The sequence below is a fragment of the Erigeron canadensis genome, chromosome 3 (genome assembly GCF_010389155.1).
Source record: "Erigeron canadensis isolate Cc75 chromosome 3, C_canadensis_v1, whole genome shotgun sequence".
Classification (NCBI taxonomy): Eukaryota; Viridiplantae; Streptophyta; class Magnoliopsida; order Asterales; family Asteraceae; genus Erigeron; species Erigeron canadensis.
In genome coordinates this window covers 30,878,870-30,902,713 of record NC_057763.1, presented here as the reverse complement: position 1 = coordinate 30,902,713, position 23,844 = coordinate 30,878,870, and the positions used below count along the sequence as shown (strand labels likewise).

The 23,844-nt window shown below is 35.0% G+C and overlaps 4 protein-coding genes across 5 annotated transcripts; 3 read left to right on the top strand and 1 right to left on the bottom strand.

Annotated features, from left to right (window-relative positions):
• The first annotated feature begins 78 nt into the window (after positions 1 to 78).
• Positions 79 to 6,190, top strand: LOC122593277 (CSC1-like protein At3g21620). The gene is made up of 12 exons (XM_043765666.1): positions 79 to 211; positions 419 to 766; positions 1,156 to 1,302; positions 1,414 to 1,549; positions 1,791 to 1,892; positions 1,994 to 2,116; positions 2,219 to 2,299; positions 3,020 to 3,360; positions 3,595 to 3,840; positions 4,666 to 4,990; positions 5,371 to 5,604; positions 5,751 to 6,190. The coding sequence occupies exons 2-12, from the start codon at positions 453 to 455 to the stop codon at positions 6,018 to 6,020; spliced, it is 2,319 nt and encodes a 772-aa protein (XP_043621601.1). The 5' UTR covers positions 79 to 211; positions 419 to 452; the 3' UTR covers positions 6,021 to 6,190.
• Positions 6,191 to 7,558: 1,368 nt separating this feature from the next.
• On the top strand, positions 7,559 to 11,281 carry LOC122592783 (uncharacterized membrane protein YuiD). 2 transcript variants are annotated; one of them, XM_043765096.1, is made up of 5 exons: positions 7,559 to 8,003; positions 9,153 to 9,309; positions 9,792 to 9,842; positions 10,375 to 10,467; positions 11,018 to 11,281. In XM_043765096.1, exons 1-5 carry the CDS (start codon positions 7,840 to 7,842, stop codon positions 11,075 to 11,077), a joined length of 525 nt encoding a protein of 174 aa, XP_043621031.1. In that variant the 5' UTR covers positions 7,559 to 7,839; the 3' UTR covers positions 11,078 to 11,281. The 2 variants fall into 2 exon arrangements, with proteins under 2 accessions (XP_043621031.1, XP_043621032.1); XM_043765097.1 differs by having other exon boundaries at positions 7,918 to 8,003; positions 9,145 to 9,309.
• A 2,825-nt stretch (positions 11,282 to 14,106) lies between these two features.
• LOC122591894 lies at positions 14,107 to 15,451 on the bottom strand. Its single transcript, XM_043764120.1, has 2 exons — positions 14,792 to 15,451; positions 14,107 to 14,409 (listed from the first exon to the last, which is right to left on the bottom strand). Exons 1-2 carry the CDS (start codon positions 15,449 to 15,451, stop codon positions 14,107 to 14,109), a joined length of 963 nt encoding a protein of 320 aa, XP_043620055.1.
• A 2,598-nt stretch (positions 15,452 to 18,049) lies between these two features.
• LOC122592957 (glycosyltransferase BC10-like) lies at positions 18,050 to 23,169 on the top strand. Its single transcript, XM_043765292.1, has 10 exons — positions 18,050 to 18,433; positions 19,406 to 19,522; positions 19,644 to 19,744; positions 20,375 to 20,446; positions 20,555 to 20,645; positions 21,111 to 21,191; positions 21,740 to 21,781; positions 21,885 to 21,944; positions 22,579 to 22,725; positions 22,827 to 23,169. The coding sequence occupies exons 1-10, from the start codon at positions 18,149 to 18,151 to the stop codon at positions 23,001 to 23,003; spliced, it is 1,173 nt and encodes a 390-aa protein (XP_043621227.1). The 5' UTR covers positions 18,050 to 18,148; the 3' UTR covers positions 23,004 to 23,169.
• The last annotated feature ends 675 nt before the right edge of the window (positions 23,170 to 23,844 follow it).

The following is a 23,844-nucleotide window of genomic DNA, read 5'->3' as shown; positions in this document are numbered from 1 at the left end:
ACGCCACGCCTTTACAATTTTCAAAACCCCCAAAAATCAAACCCTCCACACGTATACAAACTACACTACTCAGTCACTTGTAACACTCTTCAACAGCTTCATCATCTTCATCTTACTTCTTTTCGCCCCGAAATCGAACTAAAATCGCCTGAGCTGTATGCAGCATCTGAGCCTTCTTCCTGCTAATTTTCTTTTTTAATCATTAATTTCTGTAAGTATATCTAAATCCTGACCTATTAAAATGTTTTACAAAAATGTATCCAATTTTTCAATTTAATAATGATGTGACGTCAGCTTTGATGTCACAACTACTTATTAGCTGCCACGTCAGCAATAACCTGCCAGTGATACATACACTATCAGAAAATTAAAAATTAAATACTATCTATATTAATGTATTATGTTTGATTTTCTGCAGGTGAGTTGAAAATTTATCGAAAAAACGTAGCATAATGGCTTCGAGTTCTGAAATAGGGCTTGCAGCAGCTACAAACATACTAATGGCATTTGTTTTTTTGGTGGCATTTGCTATACTTAGGATTCAGCCGTTAAACGATAGAGTGTATTTTCCGAAATGGTATTTAAAAGGGTTAAGAAACGATCCACTTCAATCGGGTGTGTTTGTGCAGAAGTTTGTCAACTTGGATTTCAGATCATACTTGAGGTTTTTGAACTGGATGCCTGCTGCATTGCACATGCCAGAACCCGAGCTTATTGATCACGCAGGATTGGATTCGGTTGTTTACTTGAGAATTTACTTGACAGGGTTTGTAATTTTCGTCTAACTTGTTTTATTTTGTTTAACATTTTTTAGTTTAATACCTCTTAGGATTCATTGGGTTTAGAAGATTTAGCTTGATATCTTAGTTATCCTTTTTTAAGTTGCCCTTTTGTCCTCTATAGTTCTAGGGAAAAAAAAAACGAGAGACCAGGCCCTTTAGGAATTATAGAACCTCAGGTTTGTCAAACAAAGTTGGATTGGGTGGGATTTCCTTGATTATTCAGAAAAGTTTAAAACTTTCACCAGCTGCAGTGTCAAATGATATGAATCCTTGTTGGTTTTATATTATTACTCCAGAAAGTTTTTGTTAGAGGCATAACTAGTGTTTAACTTTTGCTGATTTTTACTCTCTTTTCTTGTCCCCTGTTAAACAGACTTAAAATATTTGTTCCAATTGCATGCCTTGCTTTCGCGGTCTTGGTGCCGGTCAACTGGACTAATCAGACTTTGGAGCAGTCAAAATTAACATATAGTGACATTGACAAGCTTTCAATATCCAACATTCCAACCGGATCAAACAGGTTTTTAATGAAGAATATATGGTTTTGTACTTGAGATTTTTTCGTTTTCTGTTTGAAAGTATATTGCATCTTCTTCAGGAGGTAGGATCTGACCTTAATTATTGGTTCCAGGTTTTGGACACATATAGTCATGGCTTACGCCTTTACCTTTTGGACATGCTATATTTTGAAAAGAGAGTATGAGATAATTGCGTCAATGAGGTTGCATTTTATTGCATCAGAACAACGAAGGCCTGATCAATTTACTGTAAGATTACCTTTAGTGCTGAATCTTGAGTTGATAGTGTGGTACCGCTAACTTTCTTTTCTTCCCAGATTATACTGCTTACCTTTCGTATTATCTTGTGCAGTTAGTATCTAGTAACTAAGGAATGTTTAACTGCTACCAATAGATAAAAAAAAAAAAATTGTTTTTGAAACTTAAACACACTCCAATTAATTTGTCTGCACTAAGTCTGAGTTTCTATTCATAACTTCCCAATAACTAGGTGCTCGTGAGAAATGTGCCATCAGACCCTGATGAGACAGTCAGTGAGCTTGTGGAGCACTTTTTTCTTGTCAACCATCCAGATCAGTATTTGTGTCATCAGGTTCAATCACCACAAGTCTACTGAAATACATATTAAATTATTAATGTAATATGTTATTGATCACTTTTATTCCCAATTCTTATACGTAGACTTCATTGCAGGTCGTGAGAAATGCAAATGCACTCTCAAAATTGGTTAATGAGAAGAAAACAAAGCAAAATTGGCTTGACTACTATCAACTGAAGTATAATAGAAATAACCATTCAAAAAGGCCATCAATGAAGGTATTGCTATATTCAATCTTAAATCCACAAAATGGCAGATTACTTTAGAATTGTCGTTTTTAGAATTAAGCGTTCCTTAGTTCTTTTTCTACCCTTTAACAGACTGGTTTTCTTGGCCTGCACGGTAAGAGGGTGGATGCTATTGATTATTATCAATCCGAGGTTGAGAAACTAATGAAAGAGGTTAGTACCAAAAGTGCATGTTCTCTATCACTACAAAAAGATGTGACAATTTTAAACCATTTGCTTATCAATCAGTCATTTTTGTTTTCTCTTTTATCTCAAGTTTGTTAATTCTAAAACTTACATACAATTTCCAAAAAAACTGGATTAAAATTGTGATAATTTGGTGTGTAATCATACTTATTACATTCTTCCTTTGAAAAAAGTTCACAAAATGGATAAAATGATAATTGAAGGTCTTGGTTAATTACCTAAACTACCATTTTGTTGGCATATTCACTCATTTAAAATTGTGAAACAATTGTGAAATGCATGCTTTCCACTTTTGCAAGAAAAATTTTGCTATGAAAAATTGCTTCTAAAACTCTAAACTTAAATATGCTGCTTATATCTCCACACTCTTGAGAGGAGAAACTGGTTGAGTGGTTGACTACCTATATAACATTGCGGGCCTTTTTCCAATTTAAGGATATTTAAATATTTGTGTTTATTCATATTATACACTTGTAAGCGCAAACTATTACAGTTATTCAACTCACTTATATGTGTGAAGTTTTTTATTCAGTCATGAGTATGACCTAAACTTATTATTTTTACACTTATGCATGAACCATGAATAGATAAACATGGAGAAATCATATACCAGTTACCCATTTCTAGTGTATGTTGCTTATACTTTTTGTCGCTAGATCTCACTCTTTTAATCTTATTAATTGCCAGATATGTAAAGAGAGGGAAAAGGTTATTACGAGCTCCAAATGCGTTGCTCCAGCTGCATTTGTCTCTTTTAAATCACGATGGGGTGCTGCGGTTTGTGCACAAACTGAACAATCCAGGAACCCAACTATCTGGTTAACTGAGTGGGCCCCAGAACCCCGTGATGTTTATTGGGATAATCTTGCCATTCCATTTGTTTCACTCACAATTAGAAGACTTATTATCGCCGTGGCCTTTTTCTTCCTGACGTTTTTCTTCATGATCCCAATAGCATTTGTACAGTCACTTGCAAATATTGATGGCATAGTGAAAGCAGCTCCTTTCTTGCAAGGCATTATGGAAGTGTAAGTTTTTTCTGAACTAAACAATGAAGTGATTGAATGTTGAAGTATCAAAATTAGATTATCTACTGTAGGGATACAGGCTGTAGAAGATAATGCTTGATTTTTTTAAAATTTTTTTTTCCATACCTGAAGTTGTAGTACTAACCATCAGTTATACAGTTCAGAAACACAAATCCAGATGCCCCTATAGCTGCCATAAAGTTGAGAAGTTTTTAACTTTATGTTTTCCTGCAGGAAATTTGTGAAATCTTTCATACAAGGAGTTCTTCCAGGAATCGCTTTGAAGATCTTCCTCATTCTTCTACCTTCAATCTTGATGATGATGTCTAAGTTTGAAGGTTTCACCTCTATATCAGCTCTAGAGAGAAGATCTGCAACAAGATATTATATTTTTCAGTTTATAAATGTCTTTCTTGGGAGCATAATTACAGGGACTGCATTTCAACAGCTAAAAACCTTCATTCACCAGTCTGCAAACACGTAAGATCTGCCAACTTTTCTAAACGCCAGTGTAAAGTGCCACAAATTCTATATTATTAATAAAAGTTGTTTGACCACCAAGTTGATGAAAAAAAGAGGTGGTAAGCAAAAGTGGTTGAATGGGTTGCGTAATGGATTAAAAAAGGAGTTTATAAGTGTGGATCAAAACCATGCGGGTTGGGTCGGCCAGATAACATTTTTTTCTGAAATTGTTATCAATATGTGTCAGATGTGATCAAAACAATGACGAGGTTATATCATGTATGTGTTAGATTATACTTTGGGTCACATTTAACCCGTACGGAACTTCCCATTCTTAGTTAACTTTTTTTATCTGACCTGCGTGAGATTACATTACCTGGGTCACATTTAACCCGTATGGAACTTCCCATTTTTAGTTAACTTTTTTTATTTGACCTGCTTGAGATTACATTACCTAGGTCAACCCTGTTAAATGGCTTATTTTTTTGCCTTCTGATGCCTTTTCTGAAATAAATTGATGTTTTGATTTGATTCCAAAAGCTTCCTCTTGTCCTCATAAAAAAACACAATTTTATGTCTTTGAAACTTCTCATATAGAAGTTAAAATATTTTTACATTTTACATTGTCTAAACTAATGTTTTGATTTGCGTTGACATGATTTCTGTGTCTTTAAGACACGCATTGTGGGTGTTGGAAAGTCGTGAAAATATTAAGCGATGGGTTTTATGTTTTGTCTCCGCTTGTTCTAATGTTAAACTAAAGCAAATAATTAATTGTCCCAATTATCTGATATATAGTGCATATTTTTTATAGTTAATTCTTGAATTTCTTCATATTTACAGTATCCCAATGACAATTGGTTCATCTATACCAATGAAAGCAACCTTCTTTATAACTTATATCATGGTCGATGGATGGGCTGGAGTTGCTGGTGAGATTCTGAGGTTAAAACCATTAATATTCTATCACTTAAAGAATTTTCTCTTGGTGAAAACCGAAAAGGACAGAGAAGAGGCAATGAATCCTGGAAGTTTGTCTTTCAACACGGGGGAACCTCAAATCCAGCTTTATTTCTTACTTGGCCTTGTTTATGCTGTTATCACCCCGATTCTGCTACCGTTTATAGTAGTTTTCTTCGCCTTGGCTTACTTGGTGTACCGTCATCAGGTAATTGTTCATTTGTTCAATGAATGTAGAGGTGCAAAATTTGATTCATTAGCTATGAATGGCCGAAATGGGTCAATTCAGGCTATGTTTTATCTCTAACGATTGAATTGGTAAAATAAAACCAGAAAAGAAAACATGTCAATAGGCCTGAGCGGGTCATATAGTTAAGGACCCGCCCAAAGTGTATTAAGAAAACTTCCATAGTCATCCATTTACTTATATTGTTTGACAAATAATGAAAAAACTGAACAAAAATTGTTTCAGGCCAACCTAACCAGGCCTGTTTTGACTTGAACAGAATTTGACAATATATGTTTGTTCTAAGTTGGACTCTTTTTGTTTCAATTGTTTAAATACTGATGTTAGTTTTTTTGGTGTAGATAATAAATGTGTATAATCAACAGTATGAGAGCGCTGGATCTTTCTGGCCAGATGTACATCGCCGCATCATAACTGCACTAATTGTATCCCAGTTGCTTTTGATGGGTCTTCTTAGCACAAAAGAAGCTGTGAATTCAACCCCATTGCTTATAGTACTCCCTGTGCTCACCATATGGTTCCATAGATTCTGTAAAGGACGGTTTGAACCAGCTTTCATTAGGTACCCTTTACAGGTGGGTCAACTTCTCATTTGGTTCTACTTTTGGGATTATTTCTTGTTTCACTCGGGGCTTATAGATTAGAATTGTAAGATGCTTCAGTTCAGTTACTAGTTCAAGAAACTTTTATAATATTGATGAGTTATATTCCTTTTTTACAGGAGGCAATGATCAAAGATACACTAGAGCGCACAAGGGAGCCAGGTCTAAATGTCAAAGTTTATCTAGAAAATGCATACGTTCACCCAGTTTTCAATAATGAAGACAGATGGGATGGGAGTGATGATGGATTTAGTGATGAAGAGAATCCAAAAGAACCTGCCCTGGTCCCCACAAAGCGTCCTTCACGAACAAACACACCAGCACGAAGTCAACGTAGCGAGTCAACACGAACCTTGTTGTGTGTTACGGATGAAAGATCCTGTCCATAAGACAGATGTAGTGGTATTCGATATAGAGTTTTATGAGGGATTGTACGTAATGAGAGGCCTTTTGTGTATATATTTAGTTATGAAATTGGCTACTTTAGAGTTTAGGCCATCTTGTTCTTGATGGAAACACCGTATTGTGCCAGTGTCTATTACAATGAAGAGAAAAATATTCTGGGTTGTTTCTTATATGTATTATATCCAAGTCCTACATACAAGTATATAACCAATACTGGCTACTTTTCGGGTGTTTGATCCTAAGTCGGATCCCATCATTTTGAGAATGGGTAAACTCACAATTTTGAGGATCCATAAATTGCCTAACTTCGGTTCGACATCGATTTCACATGTCAAAAACATTAACCAGACGATATTAATAGCAATGAAACTCATTCCTTCAATCCAATCTCCGTAAACAAGCACACCATTAGGCCTACACACCATTACATTATTACATGTTCAAAAGCTCGTAAAAATTATTTGTTCAAAATAATTAACCATACATTCAGAAAAGTAAAATATTTATTTCATAGTCTTTCTCTTGAAAGTTGGAACCAAAACTACCTCCAATGCTAGCTCTGATTTTAGGCGTGTTAATTGCAACTTTATTTGCTAAATCATGTGCTTACAAATCTTTAAAAATCCTCATTAATTCATTTGTATCTTTACATAAATTCTTAGTCTTCCTAAATCTCACCTTATCGGTCATCATCTACCCTTAATACACAATATTTTAAATTAAACATTACTTTTGTTACTTTGGACAAACTCATGCCTTTTTACAAGGATCCAAGGGCGGGTAAAGATGACCAGTCTCCAATGGTAAAGGGTTGGTAAAAGGTGGGTGGAGTTTCTCCCCACTTTACCCCATTTGAAAAAACAAAATACAGGAAAAGTCAAAAGAAATGAAATGAAAGGGAGAGAGAAGAAATTGGTGATGGACTTTATTACTTTGCTCCTCATTCATTAGGCACCGAGGCTAAGGGTCGTGATGGTGTGCAATTAAGCACTCCGTATTCCCTAAAGATATCCAAGGACTAATCTCCTAAGGCACATTGGAGATAGTCTAATAAATAACAACTCTTGTTTTAGAACTCGATTTAAAGTAATTGAAAACAATGAATTAATCATCCTACAAGACGACAATGATATACAAACAAACATTCGTATCTATGAACCAAGGTCCATACAAAAAAGAGTTGATTGACTTGATTCTTATAACAAATCATTTCTCCATATTTTTTTTTAATTTGGGATGGAAATCAACGATGATATGTAATAAAAAGAAATACGAATAAATCTATACATCGGGCAACATGTCATAATTGTACATGACTTTCTCATTATAAAAAAAAAAAAAAGGAAAGGTTCTTTAAAAAAAAAAAAAATTTTAACGGCAAATATAAGTCACATAATTTCTCTAAAAAAATGTAAGTCACATAATTTCTCACGTAAATTTATCTGACGTTACCATTGTCCTTAATTATCACTAGTAACATGATTTGCATATTAAAAAAAGAAATGTTTTAAGAACACGAAAAAAGGACAAAAGAAGATTCCACCAATAATATTCATATCACACATTTCCATGAAGTAATGTATGGGTTGCGTTGTCATAAATTTGGCCTGTAGCGATTATTACTTGTATACAACGCATCAAAACTAGTACACTTTTGGATCTAACAACAACCCAACCGCCCGCCACGGAGCATCAAACGGCCGTCTCCTTCCTTACTACTTATCAACAACACATTCTTAATCTCATCGGACCGATTATCACTATATATATATATATATATATATATATATTTTAGGTTGATAAATGGATGAGGTGATCGCAATTGCTGACGTGGCATACCGTCGCGCTGCTACGTCCACCACGGCGCCGCCGTCGTCTTCAGCTCATTTGTTACCGTACAGCGTTCCGTTGCTATCTGCATTTCTTGCGTTTGCTATTGCTCAATTTCTTAAAGTTATTACCACATGGTCAGTTTTTATAATTCAAATATTTTTTTTTTGTAATTATATTTGTTTAGCTTTTTTTATTGTTTAAGGATGAGTTAGTTGTTAGAATACACGAGAGTAAGTACCCGCGCATTGCGGCGGTGATATGGTGGAAGTGTAGGTCATAAAGTGTGATAGGTCTTAGACTATGATAACCAAATGCCTTAACCGTACGGTTCTGCCCTCGTATTTAAAAATTCGTCGAAAGTATATCGAATGACATTCCTAATGAAAGAGCATGAAATTTTAAGAAAACCCATATAATTTTTATAATTTATCGATGTATAGTTTTTGAAATAAAAGATTTTGAATGAATTGGAAGAATAAATGATTTATGGAGGAGAGAAAAAAAAAATGATTTGTTGAGATTTAAGGAGAGAGAAAGGGTATTATAGTTATTTTAGGTAAATATAGAATAGATAGAGAGGCATTTTGGGAAAGTAAATGATGAATCTTAAAATTTAGACACGCGGAATTTGCTTTATAATATAGTATATATAGATATAGATATACATGTATATACAATTATACATGTTTAGATTTTTTATTGTTTAAAGAATGAGTTAGTTGTTGGATTGTATATATGATGAGAAAAGTGAGTGTGGGGTTGTTATGCACCCACCTTGGGTGAAAAACCCCTTACATACCAATATTTTAATATTTTAAATAAATGTTTGGCCCCCCATGATTTTTATGGTTTAAAAGAAGGTATGTGAGGGGTTTTTCACCCAACTTAGGTGCCTAAGAGCCTCATATTCCCTTCCCCCATATATGAATACATATACATAGAAGTATATATGTATATACACAAATGATACAATTGTGAAATGACACAAGCTTAATAAGGTTTGCAAGCTTTGTGTGTCGAGTATTTTGATAATAACGGTCGCATCGAAAGTCTAGTTTCTAGTTTGAGCTCGAGTTCTAGTAGGCTTGAATGAATTGAGTTGATTTTGAATAGTTTTTTGTTAAATTAGGATATGGCTGGCTCGACTAGATTATAAATTATACACTTGACTACACATGCTTACGTTCATGTTAATATTATAGAAAAGAGAGCTGGAATGTGACCAATCACCAATGTCATTGCATATACTGACCTCGATATATATGTAATTCTTAGAAGCTCAGGTACAAGGAAAAGAAATGGGATCCTAAAAAGATTGTTGGGTCGGGTGGAATGCCATCATCTCATTCTTCGACTGTCGTGGCACTGGCAATATCCATAGGTCTACAAGAAGGGGTTGATTCATCCGCGTTTGCCATTGCTGTTGTCCTGGCTTTTATCGTATGTGTTCTAAATTCCTTTTCTGTGTTTATGTGTTTTTGTTTTTTTTATATTGCCATATCGGATGTCTTGTCTTATAAATGTTTGCAACTGCTCAGTACTCGAATAATTCAATAAAGTGATCCTTGTTAAGTGTGGATTTAAATTTTTGAAATTCTTTTTGTTTTACTGAGATGTGGTTATATTTATATTAAGTCATGTGATGATAAGCTTCATTGTAGATGCATGATTTATTATTTTGAAGTGCTTGTGGCTTAAAAGCTGTGTTTGAAATAAGCAGGACTCACATGGCTTAAAACTAAGTGTGTCTTCCCTTTAAAGTAAACTAAAATGCACTTAAAAGCCAACCACTTTAACCTGTGTTTCACTTTTGTAAAACTCAATAAACTGATGCACTTGAAATACGCAGTTTTAAACATCCTCTTATTGGTATATTTTCTTTTTTTACAAGGCTTTACTATTGTTATGTTGGAATTACACAGGTTATGTATGATGCAACTGGTGTCAGACTCCATGCTGGTCGTCAAGCTGAAGTAAGAATTTCTATCACAAGCAGAGGAACTTTGTTGCCTTTTCTTTGGTTATCTTGTTTGAGCAAGTTGATGTGAACTATTCACCCGTGATTTACAGTATTGTTTCTGCAAATTACCAATTTATACCTTTAACTGATTTTAACGACCATTTTACTTGGATGATCACATGATTTGTGTCATTTCGGTAGCTATTTTTATCAGATGTTTGGGCATTTGGAATAGTAGTTGCTTTTAACCGAACATTTATGTTGTAGTTATCAGTTGTTTATGGGTTTATCTTTAACTGCCGTCAACATCTGTGGCTATAGATGCTATCAAGGCCATTCTCGTGATTGAAGTTGGATTATCTGGAAATTCTAAGATTGACACAAGTCTATTCACTTGTTCTTCTCTCATTAGTCACTACTGTACTAATAAGATGACCACATAAACAAAATATAAAATATCCAATAGTTTTTTATGATACTTTGATCAGTATTGATAGATACACCATAGTATCAATTGTCATGCTTACTTTGTCACATTTGTGCAGTTGTTGAACCAGATTGTCTGTGAATTTCCCCCGGAGCACCCTTTATCTGAATCCAGACCTCTACGTGATTCTCTTGGACACACTCCAATACAGGTTTCTCTCCATCCATCAACGATAAACTTTTCTAGTTTGTTTCCTTTAAAACTAGATTTAAGTGCACAACATCATTACAACCTCTTCAACTTGTAAATGACACCCCCAATCCATAATCAGAGTCTGCTTTCTTTATCATAAAAATATGGGATTTGTGTATTTGTGAGTGTATCATCTCACTCTTCATGAGACTTCTTTTGAAACATTATATTTCACAAATTGAAATCTATTTATGGAATGGAAGGAGAAGTATCTAATTTGATACATTCGATGCTACTGATATTTTCAGTTATAAACTTTAATTTGTGTCTAAATGTGTTGCTTATAAAGAACTTCATGAGTGAATATGACATCAGAGGCTCAACCTGACAAGTTGTTCAATTTAATCTTCCCAACCCAACCCAACCCATGCCACATCTAACTTCTAGTCTCCCTGACTAAATGTGGTATATATGTATATCATATGCATATAATATGGTATTATATGATAGTGGATGCTTTTGAGTTTTGGCATGGCGAAAGGTTATTAACCTTAACAATTTTGAAACAGGTAGCTGCAGGGGCTGTGTTAGGATTTATAGTGGCCTGTGTGATGAAAGTATCTGGCTAGCTACCCAATTTTTCGCCTTTGAGATTATGATTGCCTTGGCCAAGGTGGATAATGCAAGTAATCAGCTGCTTTTGGCCGCTGGATTTGCTGTATTTATGATTCTTTGCAATTTGTAATGTACTCAATATGTGCTTTTCATGAGCTCCTGAAGATCCTTGTATAAAGAAGTTATTTTTTGAATTGTCATTTGTCGAATTCACCTTCTGTAAAGTGCAACAAACCCTAAATTTCCAGTGCTCAGACGTATATTGGTGTAGCTTTTAAAATGTCAACAGTTTTACAAGGAATTGCCAGATTATGTTTTGGTTGATAACTTTAGCTTTTATTGTCTAAGGGAAAACTGTGATTTATGTGCCAATTGTGTGTCACCCTTCTTTTATTTTTCTTCCTAAAGTTTTTCTATTTTTTAAAAGTATTTTTACCACTGAAAAAGATCGGTGTTCGGTTGAAATAAATGTGATCGTTAAGTTTAATTACTTCTTTAATTGAAGGTATATATTTTAATTCTCAAAATATTCTACCTAATCAAATTACCTTTCTCTTTTAAGGTAAATATTATTCACAACATTCACGCAAATTCATAAGGATAGTCATAAACAACCGTTGTTACATTGAATTTACACTAATCCTTCTAAGATATCATTCCTTGTTCCACATTTGTACCACAAGTAGCTCATGGACTTCATGTTGAGTAAAATCTTTTCAATGATGACATAAATCTTCGAAAACTTGTAATCATTTCTCGCCCTTCATATACACCAACATTTCACAATGACAATATCTTTTAGAACTCACTTAACTTTCTTTCCGAATCCCACATTGTTATGTAAAAGACCAAGTTTTTTAAAAAAAAAAACAATAAAAGGACAAGCCTTGCACCACGCTAATATATTTCCAAACTCTCATAACAACCCCACTAAGACCCAAGGAAATGCTCAACAGGTTTCCAATTCCTCATTACACGACCCTCATTAAACAGTTACACATACGATCATGGGCCAGAAGAGTGGGGATACGATTTGTTAACGCTTTCCACATCAAGATGTTGCATTTTAAGGGAGCCCATATAGACCGCAAACGCATATCTACGTCTAAAATCCCTATAACCCTTTAGGAACTTCTTGACAGCCTTGACCGGAAATTCATAGACCTTCAAGCCATTTCCACCTATCAATCCTATTCGAAATCTTGACATTGGCAAGCAGCAAGAGTGCAAGACCACCTGCTCCCATTCTCCAATCTCATTGCTTTTACTTAACATTTAATGCCCCTTATGTCTTTCAACCAAATGTTGGTCACCGGGTCAAAACCTTTGAAATGCATATTGGGAAGTCCTTGCTAATGAGGTGGGGCATAAGGGTTTTCTCTAGCATTTAGTTAATTTCTTCCAGAACGGTTGTGAGACTTCCACCGCCAGTCATGCCCTCAGATTGACTGTGCTGGTGACGTAGTCGATCTCTACCGGACGATGAAGAGACAATGTCGCTGAGTCCAATCACCACTGCTGCTTAAAAAAAAACCCAAGAACCCATTTGCACTAAAGTTATACCTTTCACTAACCAAACATCTTTTTTTCTTTTTCATTTCAACAAATTAGGAAATCTTTGTTTCAAGAGATAATTAAGAAACCACGGATCTAACCAAAACTGAATCAAATTATTATCTCCAACCTCGTCCTTAATTACTTGATTAATCCCGATTCCCGAAACATGAATTTTATCAATAACATTAACTATAGTCTTTCAGAAACCTAAACTCGACTTCTTAACAAGTTAGGGCGCGCACTCAACTCTTGTCGTGTTCATGCACGCCATTAATTGCTAAACGCCATAGCCCCATTGGTTCATTTATATATCTCCAACAACCATTTTGAGAACATTGTAACAATCGCATACTTTAATTTATGTAAGACTAGCCCTCCATCCTTGATAAAGGGATGAATCGGCGACTCTATGTTGGTTAGAGGCTAAGCAATCGCTTTAGGCCATAAAAAGTCTAAGTTTGCGTTTGTTTGGGACATAATAAATTAAGTCATGACTTAATCAAAAATACTTAATCCATTAAGTAATCAACAGTCTTTGTTTTTTTGACTTAATAAACAAAAAATCAACTGTCTTGACTTAATCCATACAGACAATACTTATCCATTCAGTCACTTAATCAATTCAGTCACTTAATGGTTGGAAAAACAAACAAGCCCTAAGACCTTAATTTTTGGTATAGTAAGCTTAGTTTTTGAATTTTGGGCTAACTATCATTATATAATTTTCATTGCAGTAACATCATTCTTGATTTGTACATCAACTTCTATATTTTTCTTTTAATAGTAGTTTAACAACATAAGTTTGTAAAATCCGATCACCCTTATATCGAACCGGTGGACGAAACAATCGAACCTGGATCACAAACCGTAACCAAAGAGCATTGGCGATTCATGAATTCATTCATGATCATGTGATACCCTAAGGGGGGAAGGAGTGGTACCCAAATCATCTTCCAATCAAAACCCTCCAACTCATACCTACTAAATTTTACCCAATTATTACCCAAATCACTAGAAATACATACCCAAATTCATTAAACTTACCCAATTTCTTTTCTTTTTCTTTTTTTATATTAAATCATCAATTTAATTATATAAATATAAATACTAAATTCAATTAAAATTCAACATAAATACTAAATTAAACATAAAAATAAATAGTTCACCACATTACAAATTAAAATTAAACATAAATAGTTCAATAAATTTAAAAATTACAAGGCCATCCGTTTTTTTTCCCGAGTGCGCGTTTTTCCTCGAGAATACATTCCAACAAAGCGGGATTGGTGATGTGACCATGGGGCCTCATAAAAACATCCCATTCACGCTGACGTTTCCTGAACATCTCCCCCTCAAGTTGTGTAGCCATCAAACGCTTCGCCAATTCTTCTTTCTCTTCCTTCTTGTCCAAATAGCTCGTCCTTCGTTGTGTGTACTTGGTGATTTCCTCGGCTACATTTGACACCGAGCTGCAAGACGAGGCGGGTTACTTCTTCTTCATCTTTCTTGGTTCCAAAGGCGGGGATGGGTCTTCATTCATGTCGGGAAGGACAGTGTCGTTGCTTGCCGATTCATAATCCACCGACTTTCTTTTTGAGGATCCACTAGACGAACCGATTCCCATTCCTACAATATCAGCAAAACAATCTTGTTGCTTCCATTTATCATGAGTTTTTACCACATTCCACGCCGATATATGCGTAAAATGCTTGTCCAATTTGGAGTGGTAATCGGACAAAGAGGTCGTCGTAACATCCAAGTCATTGCATCCACTCCCCTTTCCACGAAACTACATAAATCAAACATTGTATTTACACTCAAAATCAAAATCCAACACATATATATCTATCAATTCACAACTCAATTTACACTCGAAATCAAAATCAAACACATATATATCTATCAATTCGACTCAATTTACTGATTAGTATACAAATAATCAATCAATTCGACACAATGTATATATCTATATCTAAACAGAGTACTTAATCTATAGCAATGCTTAATCAATCAATTCGACACACACACACACACACACACACACATATATATATCCATATCGACACATATATATATAAATCCAATCCAACAGAGTACTTAATCTATATAGATTTTTCTAAAACAATCAAACAATTAAACATTTGCAATGAAAAAGGTGTAAGTATATGTACCGCTTGAATCCATAACCCGTTGAAAACACCCATCTCCATATTCATCGTCTTCCACTTTGTAGTCAAACTATGAAAGGTTCGCGTAGTCGAACCCAAGGTGCTCGTATAGTGTTGAAGAACTCGTTTCCAAAACCCTTCGGCCTTTTGTTCGTTGCCATACTTCTTACACTCTGATACTTGAATCCATGCTTGAGCCAAGGCGACTTCTTGCTCTTCCGTCCAATGTTCACGCGGCTTCCTCCCGGCAAACACCTTTTTCTTCCCACGACAATCGACCTCTTCAACTTCTTCCTGTTCTTCAACCGGTTGTGTTTCAGGTATAACGTCGTCGTTCCCGAGATCTTCAAATGCAAAAAAGTTTTCCCTTTGCGCGAGTTCAATGTGTTGAGGTTCGACGGGAGGTGGAGCACCCATGTTGTAACCGTAAAGTGGGCTAACGGGTTGTGGTGTATAGAATTGCACCTGTGGTTGTTGGGAATATTGATTCTGTGGTGGTGGTTGTGTATGGTTTTGACGGTAGACTAGATTCTGTGGTGGTGCTGGTGGTTGGTTCGGTGGTGCTTGAAAATAAACTTGATTCAGTGGTGGTTGGTTCGGTGGTGGTGGTGGTTGACGATAACCTTGGTGCTGATTTCGTTGGTTACCTCTAGGTGGTTCCATGGTGGTGGTGGTATGTATATAATCTGAGGTGGTGGCTGTGTATATATATATATATCGATGTGTATATATAAATAGGGATAATGGCATGCGAATGTAACCACCTATGACCAAATGGTTATGTAATGTAGTGACCTATTCAGGTGGCTATGTAATGTATGCACCTATGTTTTCTTGGCTATACTATGTAAGAATCTTTTTATTTGGGTCAATCAATGTAAGAACCTATGTATTTTTTTTGGCTATACTATGTAAAGTCCGTACATATTTTACATAGTATATCCAAGAAAACATAAGTGCATACATTACATAGCCACATGAATAGGTCACTACATTACATAACCATTTGGTCATAGGTGGTTACATTTGTATGCCATAAACCCATATAAATATGGAGAAGAAGGAGTTTGAGACTAGCCGTTTATAAGAGGGAAGTGATTTTTTTTTATGTTCAAACTAGCCGTTTGAGACTAGGAACCACCCACTTGTAACGACCCAATCCTCCTTAAAGAAAATCGAAAGAAAAATTTTTTTTTTTTAAAAGTCCACTGCGGCGCAGTGAGGCGAGACACCTCCACTGCGGCGCAGTGGAAAATCTCTGTCTAAGTGAAAGAGAACTCACTGCGGCGCAGTGGGGCAGGACACACCCACTGCGGCGCAGTGATATCTCTCGGCAACAAATAACCAAAGCCCACTGCGGCGCAGTGAGCTAAAACAAGCTCCCACTGCGGCGCAGTGGGGGCTACCTGCAGCAAACCACTTGTTCAAAAATCAGGTTTTCCCGCACTTAACTCTAAATATTAAACCCAAAACGCCATTTCAACTTTAACATTTCCGAATACCAAAACATGACCTTTAGAGCATATAAATCACCCATACATTGAAATCATTCCTTTTTACAAGACTTTTGACTACAAAATTTCCCAAGCGGGTCAATAACCCAACTTGGGTAATTATCAAGTTAGTTACAAATTCTACCATTACTAAAGTTTCCAACGCAACTACAACTTTTCAGAAGTTCATCCAAAATAATTTAACCAAAGAACATGTATCAAAAGCCAATGGGTACCAAAAGGGATCATCTACCCAAATTATTCAAACTGCCAACCTTTCAAAAAGGCAAGAGCTTCCAAATTCTAACTTCACTTGATCACTTCCTTACCTTTGCTACTACCAACTCCTATAAGAGAGTTAAACAACTAAAACATAAGCAACGCTTAGTGAATGCATACACATATAATCATAATCATGTCATTTCAACTTTGTGCATCAAGCACCATATAAGCCTAGCAAGCTAGCCTTTTCATACATTTCAAACAACATACATTCATTTTCAACATGGCCATGGATAATTTGGCTAGTAGGAATTTACCCACCTACTAGCTCTTATAAACAAATTGACTAGTAGGAATTTACCCACCTACTAGTTCTAACAAACAACTATCAAATGGGTCATAGGAATTTACCCACCTATGACCTCTAGTAACAAGAACATGATTATATGCATATACACTCACCTTAACTTGGCTAGTTGACACAACAAGGCTACAAGATCAACAATTTAATCTTCAACACCTATACAAGAGTAATCACATATCATCTATGAGTTCCATGACTCAACTACTTACATTCAACAACTCTAAGATTATGGTGTTTGGCTACTAAACACTTTCCAACCAATCTTCAATTTCTCAAAATAAAGCTTTATTTTATAAACACTAGCCAAACACCATGAGATTCTTACCAAAGGGGATTCTCACTAACAACAAATTCTTTCAATCAATAATCCATATATCATTCAAATTTAGTTAGAGTTTTACTTGAATACCCCAAAAGCAAAAACCCCAACTCTAAGGCTAAGAACCCTAATTTTAATGACAAATCAAACTAGGGTTATGAAATCTATACCTCAAGAATGAGAAACAAAGAATTAGGGTTTTCAAATTGGAATTCTTCCTCTTTTTCTTCCTTAAAGAATCGGTCACCACCACCTCCAAGAAAGCCCCAAATCACAATTCTAACACAATAGGAGATGATTGTTGATATAGTTGCAGGATTGAAATTCTTAAATTTATGAATGAAGATTCAATTGCATGGACAATGGAAGAATTTTGAGACAAAAGGGATAGTAGGGAAAGAAGTGAACTTGAAGTGGAAAACATGAATCAACAACATAGTGGCTGGCTTTTCTCCCTGCTAGCCACGTCCCACCTTGCATTTTGTGGGTAAAATACCCGCTAGCCACTAAAGTTCCAACTAAATTAACCCCTTCACTCAAAATAAAATACTAGGAACTTAATTAGATGTCAAAACTACGAAAAGGGTTAATTTTCTATTACCTTAAAATACTGGGATGTTACACCACTCAACGTTCAAAAATTTTGAAACCAACCTCGGCTTCACAAACCAAACTCATACCCAAACTCACCTTAACCGAGTCTTAGCCAAGCACTAGAAATGGTGTAGCCCATCGTGGTCGGAGAACCCGAGCCCTACCCAAACCCTACTCCTTCCCCCCTAACAACATTACAACAACTTTTTCTTAGAATAAACAACACCAAGTCACTCACGTGCACACGTGCCTTTCATTTCTGTCCCATTCTGTCTTTCTGCTTGCTTCAAAAACCTCACGGCAAAACGACACCGTACCACCATCATCTAAATCCACAGTTCACTCTACTCACAAATCACATAATTATTATGACAGTGAAGAAGAAATTTGCAGCTGTTACTTCAAGACGTCAATTTATATCCAAAAAATTTCTAATTTTATTATTCTTTATTTTGTTTTGTTTTTTATTTTATTTCTTTGGTTTATTTAGACTTCAATCTACCTCATCTTCATCGTCACCTACTGATTTTTTATTTAATGATATCAAAATAAATAATAATAATAATATAATGAAGAAAAAGGAAAAAATAGCTTTCCTTTTTCTTGTTAAAGAAAGTGTTCCACTTGATTTCCTCTGGCACAATTTCTTCAAGGTTGGTGTGTGTTTTTTTTTTTTTTTTTTTTTTTTTTTTTCAATTTAAATTTAAATTTTTCTATAATTTAATAGAATTGATGCTTAGATTTATTTAAGTTATATTTGATGACTAGATTTAGTTTACTTTAATTAGTTGTTGTAGCACTTATAGTTTCGATATTAATCGATAATTATAACCTCACATAACATTACATGTATGATTCATTACTGAAAAATGGAAATGCTGGTTTTTAAATAAATGTTTGTTTTCATTTTAGCTGCTTACATTAGATAATTATTACTAAAGCTTACCTTATAAAATGGAATTTGTAATTAATAAACTGAAATTTTCTTATAATATAATGTGTGTTGAGCCGAGCTCAAGACTAGCGAATCCGTTGATACTAACTTCGGTTATGGAGTCAAGTTTGAGCTTGGCAGTGTGTCGGATTGACTCGGCTCCAAGGGCACATCCAAGGGTGCCTGGTGGGGTGCACGTGAACCACATGACTCTATTTCGCTTAGAGTATGCTACGTCAGAAAATATGATTTTTATAAAATACACTAGGTCTGAATGAGAAAAAAGAACCAGGTCTAAATGTTTTGCGATTTAGTAGTATTAGGTTCTAAGTCTGCCACTAGTTGGCTCGATTACGCCCCTATGATCAATTGGTTGGACTGCCATTACAGCAAGCCGCCTTGTGAGCTTGATTTACCTCTCATGTGATGGGCATGGTTGGTCTGCCGTGGGCTTGTTGAGATTTTTCAAATCTACATATTAGTAGAGGGAGTATTGCTATATGATTTGCTTTATGTAGACTTTTCCCTATTTTTGGTGTCTGCATTGCCTGCTATATATATATAGGAGGAAAGTGTTTAGAAAAGGCAAAACCATGAAAGTTGAAGTTATGTGTGTTTTTTTGTGTGCCTTTGATCAGGAAATACGTTTTTTAGACGCATAATTGAATATTTAAAGTTGATGGGCTTACAGAATGCAGATCCTGAGAATTTCACAATATACATACACTCAAAGCCTGGTTTTATTTTCAATGAGGCGACTACCAGATCAACCTTCTTCTACAACAGGCAGTTGGAACACAGTGTTGTGGTAACTGATCATATTCAGTATGCTATGATTGTCTTAGCTAAACTATCATGATAGACTAAGATTAGTAACTTTATGGATATATTTGCTGTGTTTTACACTGTATGTTTTATCTTATTTACAGGTAGGCTGGGGTAAGCCAACTATGATTGAGGCAGAGAAACTTTTGTTCAAGGCAGCCCTTGACGATACTACCAATCAGATATTCGTTCTACTCTCTGACAGGTTTCTTTCACTGGTATCTTTTTATTGGGTGCTTGGATTTTTATCTTGAAGCCAACTTTCTTGCCAGTTTTTAGTGTTTGGATAAACACTAACTGATTCTGATTCTCATTATTTAGAGTTCAAATAACCAGTCTTGGATTTTCAGTTTCATCTTGAAAAAAATACTGTCTAACTTACTCATTACTAACATACTTTGAGAGACTTTTACTCATATTTAATAAAACATGACTGCGTGTTTTCATATAATGTCACTTTGGTCTTTTATCTTTTGAAATTTAAAATAATCATAATTTCCAAACGCTATGTATATCTGATTAATTGATTAGTACAACTTTAAACAGTTGAAGCATGCCTGAACACTTTCCTCTACTGTCGATTATAAAGCCAATCTGGTTATACTTAATGAATGTTATATCATCCTTTTTAAAGTTTGAAAACACTCATTTCAACACCACTAGATATGTCTTACATTTACTCAGTTACTTGACATGATATGTACAAACCTGTTCAAAGTTTAATTCGATTACCTATCACATTATTTCATCTTTATCTTCTTGTTAAAGGTCAGTTGAAATCACTTTTGGTGAAATAGGCTGTAACTAACTGAGTTTTCGCTTCTTTTTTTTTCAGCTGTGTCCCACTGTATAACTTCAGTTACATATACACATATCTCATGTCAGCTCCTAGAAGTTTCGTGGACAGGTACTTTTCAATGTCTAAAAGAGATCTTAATGTATTTAACGAATCCTTTGTTGGACAGCTTCTCATCAATACATTGACCAACTGAACAGTTCTTTGATTTTCATTCAGCTTTATTGATGCCAATGATACGAATGAGAAACGCTATAATCCAGAGATGTCCCCTGACATACCTGAAGACAAATGGCGGAAAGGATCCCAGGTCATTTTTCGTTCGTGTTTCTTTTGATCATTGGCTTACATAATAGATCAGGATATTGTGAGTTTCTATTGGTCAGATGGATATATTCACAACATGTAGCTTAAAAGAAACATTTTGAGTGTTTTTGGTGGAGTATTTTTACTTCATAAAACCTCCTAAATCACTTGTTGAAGTATTATTGAATTTATCAAACTTTCTTATCGTATTTTAAATGCTGGTTATCTATTACAAATCTTGCTTTTAGCAAAGAGTGTCTCTGATCGACCTGTCCCGCTCCTCGTGTTTTTGCAAAAACATAAGCTCATTGCTTTTATACACTTAGTTATCCCCCCGTCCCATCACTACTTTAGTGAAGATTTTTATGTTATGATTTGCCAGTGTAATCAACAATCCATATGATAGAAATAAGCAAGTTTTTCTCTATTTTTCTAACTGTAGCTGACTTTAAATATTTACATGATACAGTGGATCACATTGGTCAGAAAGCATGCAGAGGAGGTTGCATACGATAATGTAGTTTTCCCGATCTTTAATAAACACTGCAAGGTAGAGATGACGATACCTATGAGGTTCTGTGCTGATCACTTCATTGAAGGTTTAATATGCTTTTTAAAAGAATCAATATGATCTATCTAACAGTCTAAGTTAAACAATCATAAGTTTAAGGAGAAAATTGTGTGGTAGTTTTGAGCCTTTTATTTATGATTGGGCCCATTTGCGTTATTTTCATCTCTAGCGGCTCAAACGGGTAACTTAAAAATAGTTGCTATAAAGAAAAAGGTCAAATGGATCAAGCGGATTAAGTCATTCATAGTCTATTTGTGATTCATAAAACCTCTAAAAGTTAATTCCAAAATCCAGATTGTTATTAGTTCTTATAATTAACTGTTGACACTCTAATTATTTACTAGTATAAAATAGAAATAAATGTTTGAACATGTCTCTTGGGTCAACCCTACTTATGTGAACTGCTTGTTTTTAGTATCATGGGCTTCTTGGTTTTTGCTGATCTTTTTCCTATTACCATCTTAAAATGATGAATCGACGTCGATTATATATTTATACTGTCCTTTTTTCCACTCAAAAAATATCAGCGGCGGCCGCTTCTAGACTTGAGCAGAGGAAATGATTCTCTTGTAAGTAAACTACAGCTACTATTTCTTTTCATCCACATTCACCAAGTTTCATTCTTTTGTGTTATTATGAGTTATAGCAAGTTAACTTGTAATTATATTGCAGAGAGAGCAGCAGCAACACAATTGCATCCCAGATGAACATTATGTGCCAACGTTACTTGCAGTAAGTAAACTGTTAATGATTTGCCTTGTAGCAATACCTTACAAGCAATTGTTTCATCATATACACTTGACCTTTCATTGTCATGGGGGATATACTGCATCGTTATTAGAGGTGGCTGAATGAGTCGGTTGGGTAATGGGTAATGTTTAATTGGGTAAAATGGATTGAGTCATATTGGTTTGAACACTTGATTCAAAACTTTTTAATTGGAATAACCAATTTGTGTGGCAAATATGATTAAATAATCCAGCCAAAGTAATAGGAATTAGACCTAACACAATTCCAAATAGAAAAACTTCAATCATTTCATACAAAAACTATATAATTTCAATAATAATCTAGTTTTATAATATTATGATTAGGAGGTTTTATACATGGGAAATCCTCTTTGAATGATTTTCATTACGTTTGACCCATTTAAATTAAGCATAACTCGAATTGATCCAATCATGAGTAAATGAATTGAAATTGCCACCTCTAATCATTTATGGTGAAATTTACACCAGCTCATTCCTGTAAAACTACAATCAAAGTCCAAGTACCCCACACACTTAAAAATATATGAATTACCTATAACCGAAGTTTTTTGTGATGTTATTTAATGAAAGTTTCTGACTTTATGATAACTGATAAGATGCGGGGCTTTGAAGATGAATTGGAGAGGAGAACATTGACTTATTCTTTATGGAACCAGTCAACTGAAACGATGAATACACAAGCCTGGCACCCCGTGACATTTGTTTTTGCAAGTGCCAGCCAAAAAAGTATCCAAGAGATCAAGGTAATTAATGGTCAAGTCATATTCATAAAGCTAGTATTTTGCATTTATTATCGTTTCTCTCTATTCTGCCAAGTCTTGGGCTAAATATGATATTCCTGCAGGATATTGACCATGTTTATTTCAAGTCTGATAACCGGACGGAATGGTGTGGTACTCATGGTAGTGGTTGTTGTTACTTATTTGCTAGGAAGTTTTCACGTGGTGCAGCTATGCGCCTTTTGACTAATGGGGTTATTGGTCCATATGATCCCAACACATTGGTCTTAGACCGAACATAGACTCATCATTCTATTGTGTCATTGGAGGCAAACATTGAAGATAGTGATAGCAGATGTATACTTTGAGGTGATGTAAATATTGAGGCGATTGCAGATATATCAAACCACTGTGTTTTTGAGCAAGTCAGAATTTCAATATTAATCTATATCTATACTATATTATAAAGCAGATTTTCCCTAGATTTTCAACGTTGAACTTGAAATTTTCAATATTGATTTTAAGTACTTTCTCAAAATGCCCCTCCTATCTATTCTATATTTATCTAAAATTACTATAATACCCTTTTTTTCTCCTCAAATCTCAACCAATCATCTTTTTTCTCTCTCTTCCATAAATCATTTATTTCTCCAATTCATTCAAAATCTTTTATCTCAAAAACCGTACATCGATAAATTATAAAAATTGTATGGATGTTCTTAAAATTTCATGCTCTTTCATTAGAGATGTCATTCGATATACTTTCGACAAATTTTTAAATGAGGGCGGAGCCCGTACGGCTAAGGCATTTGACTATCATACTCTATGACATATCAACTCCTATAACTTATCATACTCTATGACCTAGGTATCACCCCACCATCTCACCACCGCAACACGCGGGTACTTGCTCTCGTTTCTCGTTTCGCATAATATGACAACTAAAAGTGGGAGAATGGGCTGGTGGGGAGTTTACTTAAACCATTAGACCCCTTGAGGGGTCAAAATTACATATTACAATTAAAAGTGGGAGAATGGGCTGGTTTGAATGGGTCAAATTGTTGATTTCATTATAATGCTCGTTTACATATTTTCATTCCCCTGTGATTCTTTATGATTCATAATGGCTTATTTGTACCCAAA

Bases quoted from the DNA above. Each gene is read 5' to 3' on its own strand.
- LOC122593277 (XM_043765666.1), top strand. From the start codon at position 453: ATGGCTTCGAGTTCTGAAATAGGGCTTGCAGCAGCTACAAACATACTA. The intron at 1,550-1,790 runs GTAAGATTACCT...CCCAATAACTAG, and splicing joins GAAGGCCTGATCAATTTACT to GTGCTCGTGAGAAATGTGCC. The intron at 3,841-4,665 runs GTAAGATCTGCC...TCATATTTACAG, and splicing joins ATTCACCAGTCTGCAAACAC to TATCCCAATGACAATTGGTT.
- LOC122592783 (XM_043765096.1), top strand. From the start codon at position 7,840: ATGGATGAGGTGATCGCAATTGCTGACGTGGCATACCGTCGCGCTGCT. The intron at 9,843-10,374 runs GTAAGAATTTCT...ACATTTGTGCAG, and splicing joins ATGCTGGTCGTCAAGCTGAA to TTGTTGAACCAGATTGTCTG. The intron at 10,468-11,017 runs GTTTCTCTCCAT...ATTTTGAAACAG, and splicing joins TTGGACACACTCCAATACAG to GTAGCTGCAGGGGCTGTGTT.
- LOC122591894 (XM_043764120.1), bottom strand. From the start codon at position 15,451: ATGGAACCACCTAGAGGTAACCAACGAAATCAGCACCAAGGTTATCGT. The intron at 14,410-14,791 runs GTACATATACTT...TGATTTATGTAG, and splicing joins ACGGGTTATGGATTCAAGCG to TTTCGTGGAAAGGGGAGTGG.
- LOC122592957 (XM_043765292.1), top strand. From the start codon at position 18,149: ATGACAGTGAAGAAGAAATTTGCAGCTGTTACTTCAAGACGTCAATTT. The intron at 19,523-19,643 runs GTAACTGATCAT...TCTTATTTACAG, and splicing joins AGTTGGAACACAGTGTTGTG to GTAGGCTGGGGTAAGCCAAC. The intron at 21,945-22,578 runs GTAAGTAAACTG...ATAACTGATAAG, and splicing joins ATGTGCCAACGTTACTTGCA to ATGCGGGGCTTTGAAGATGA.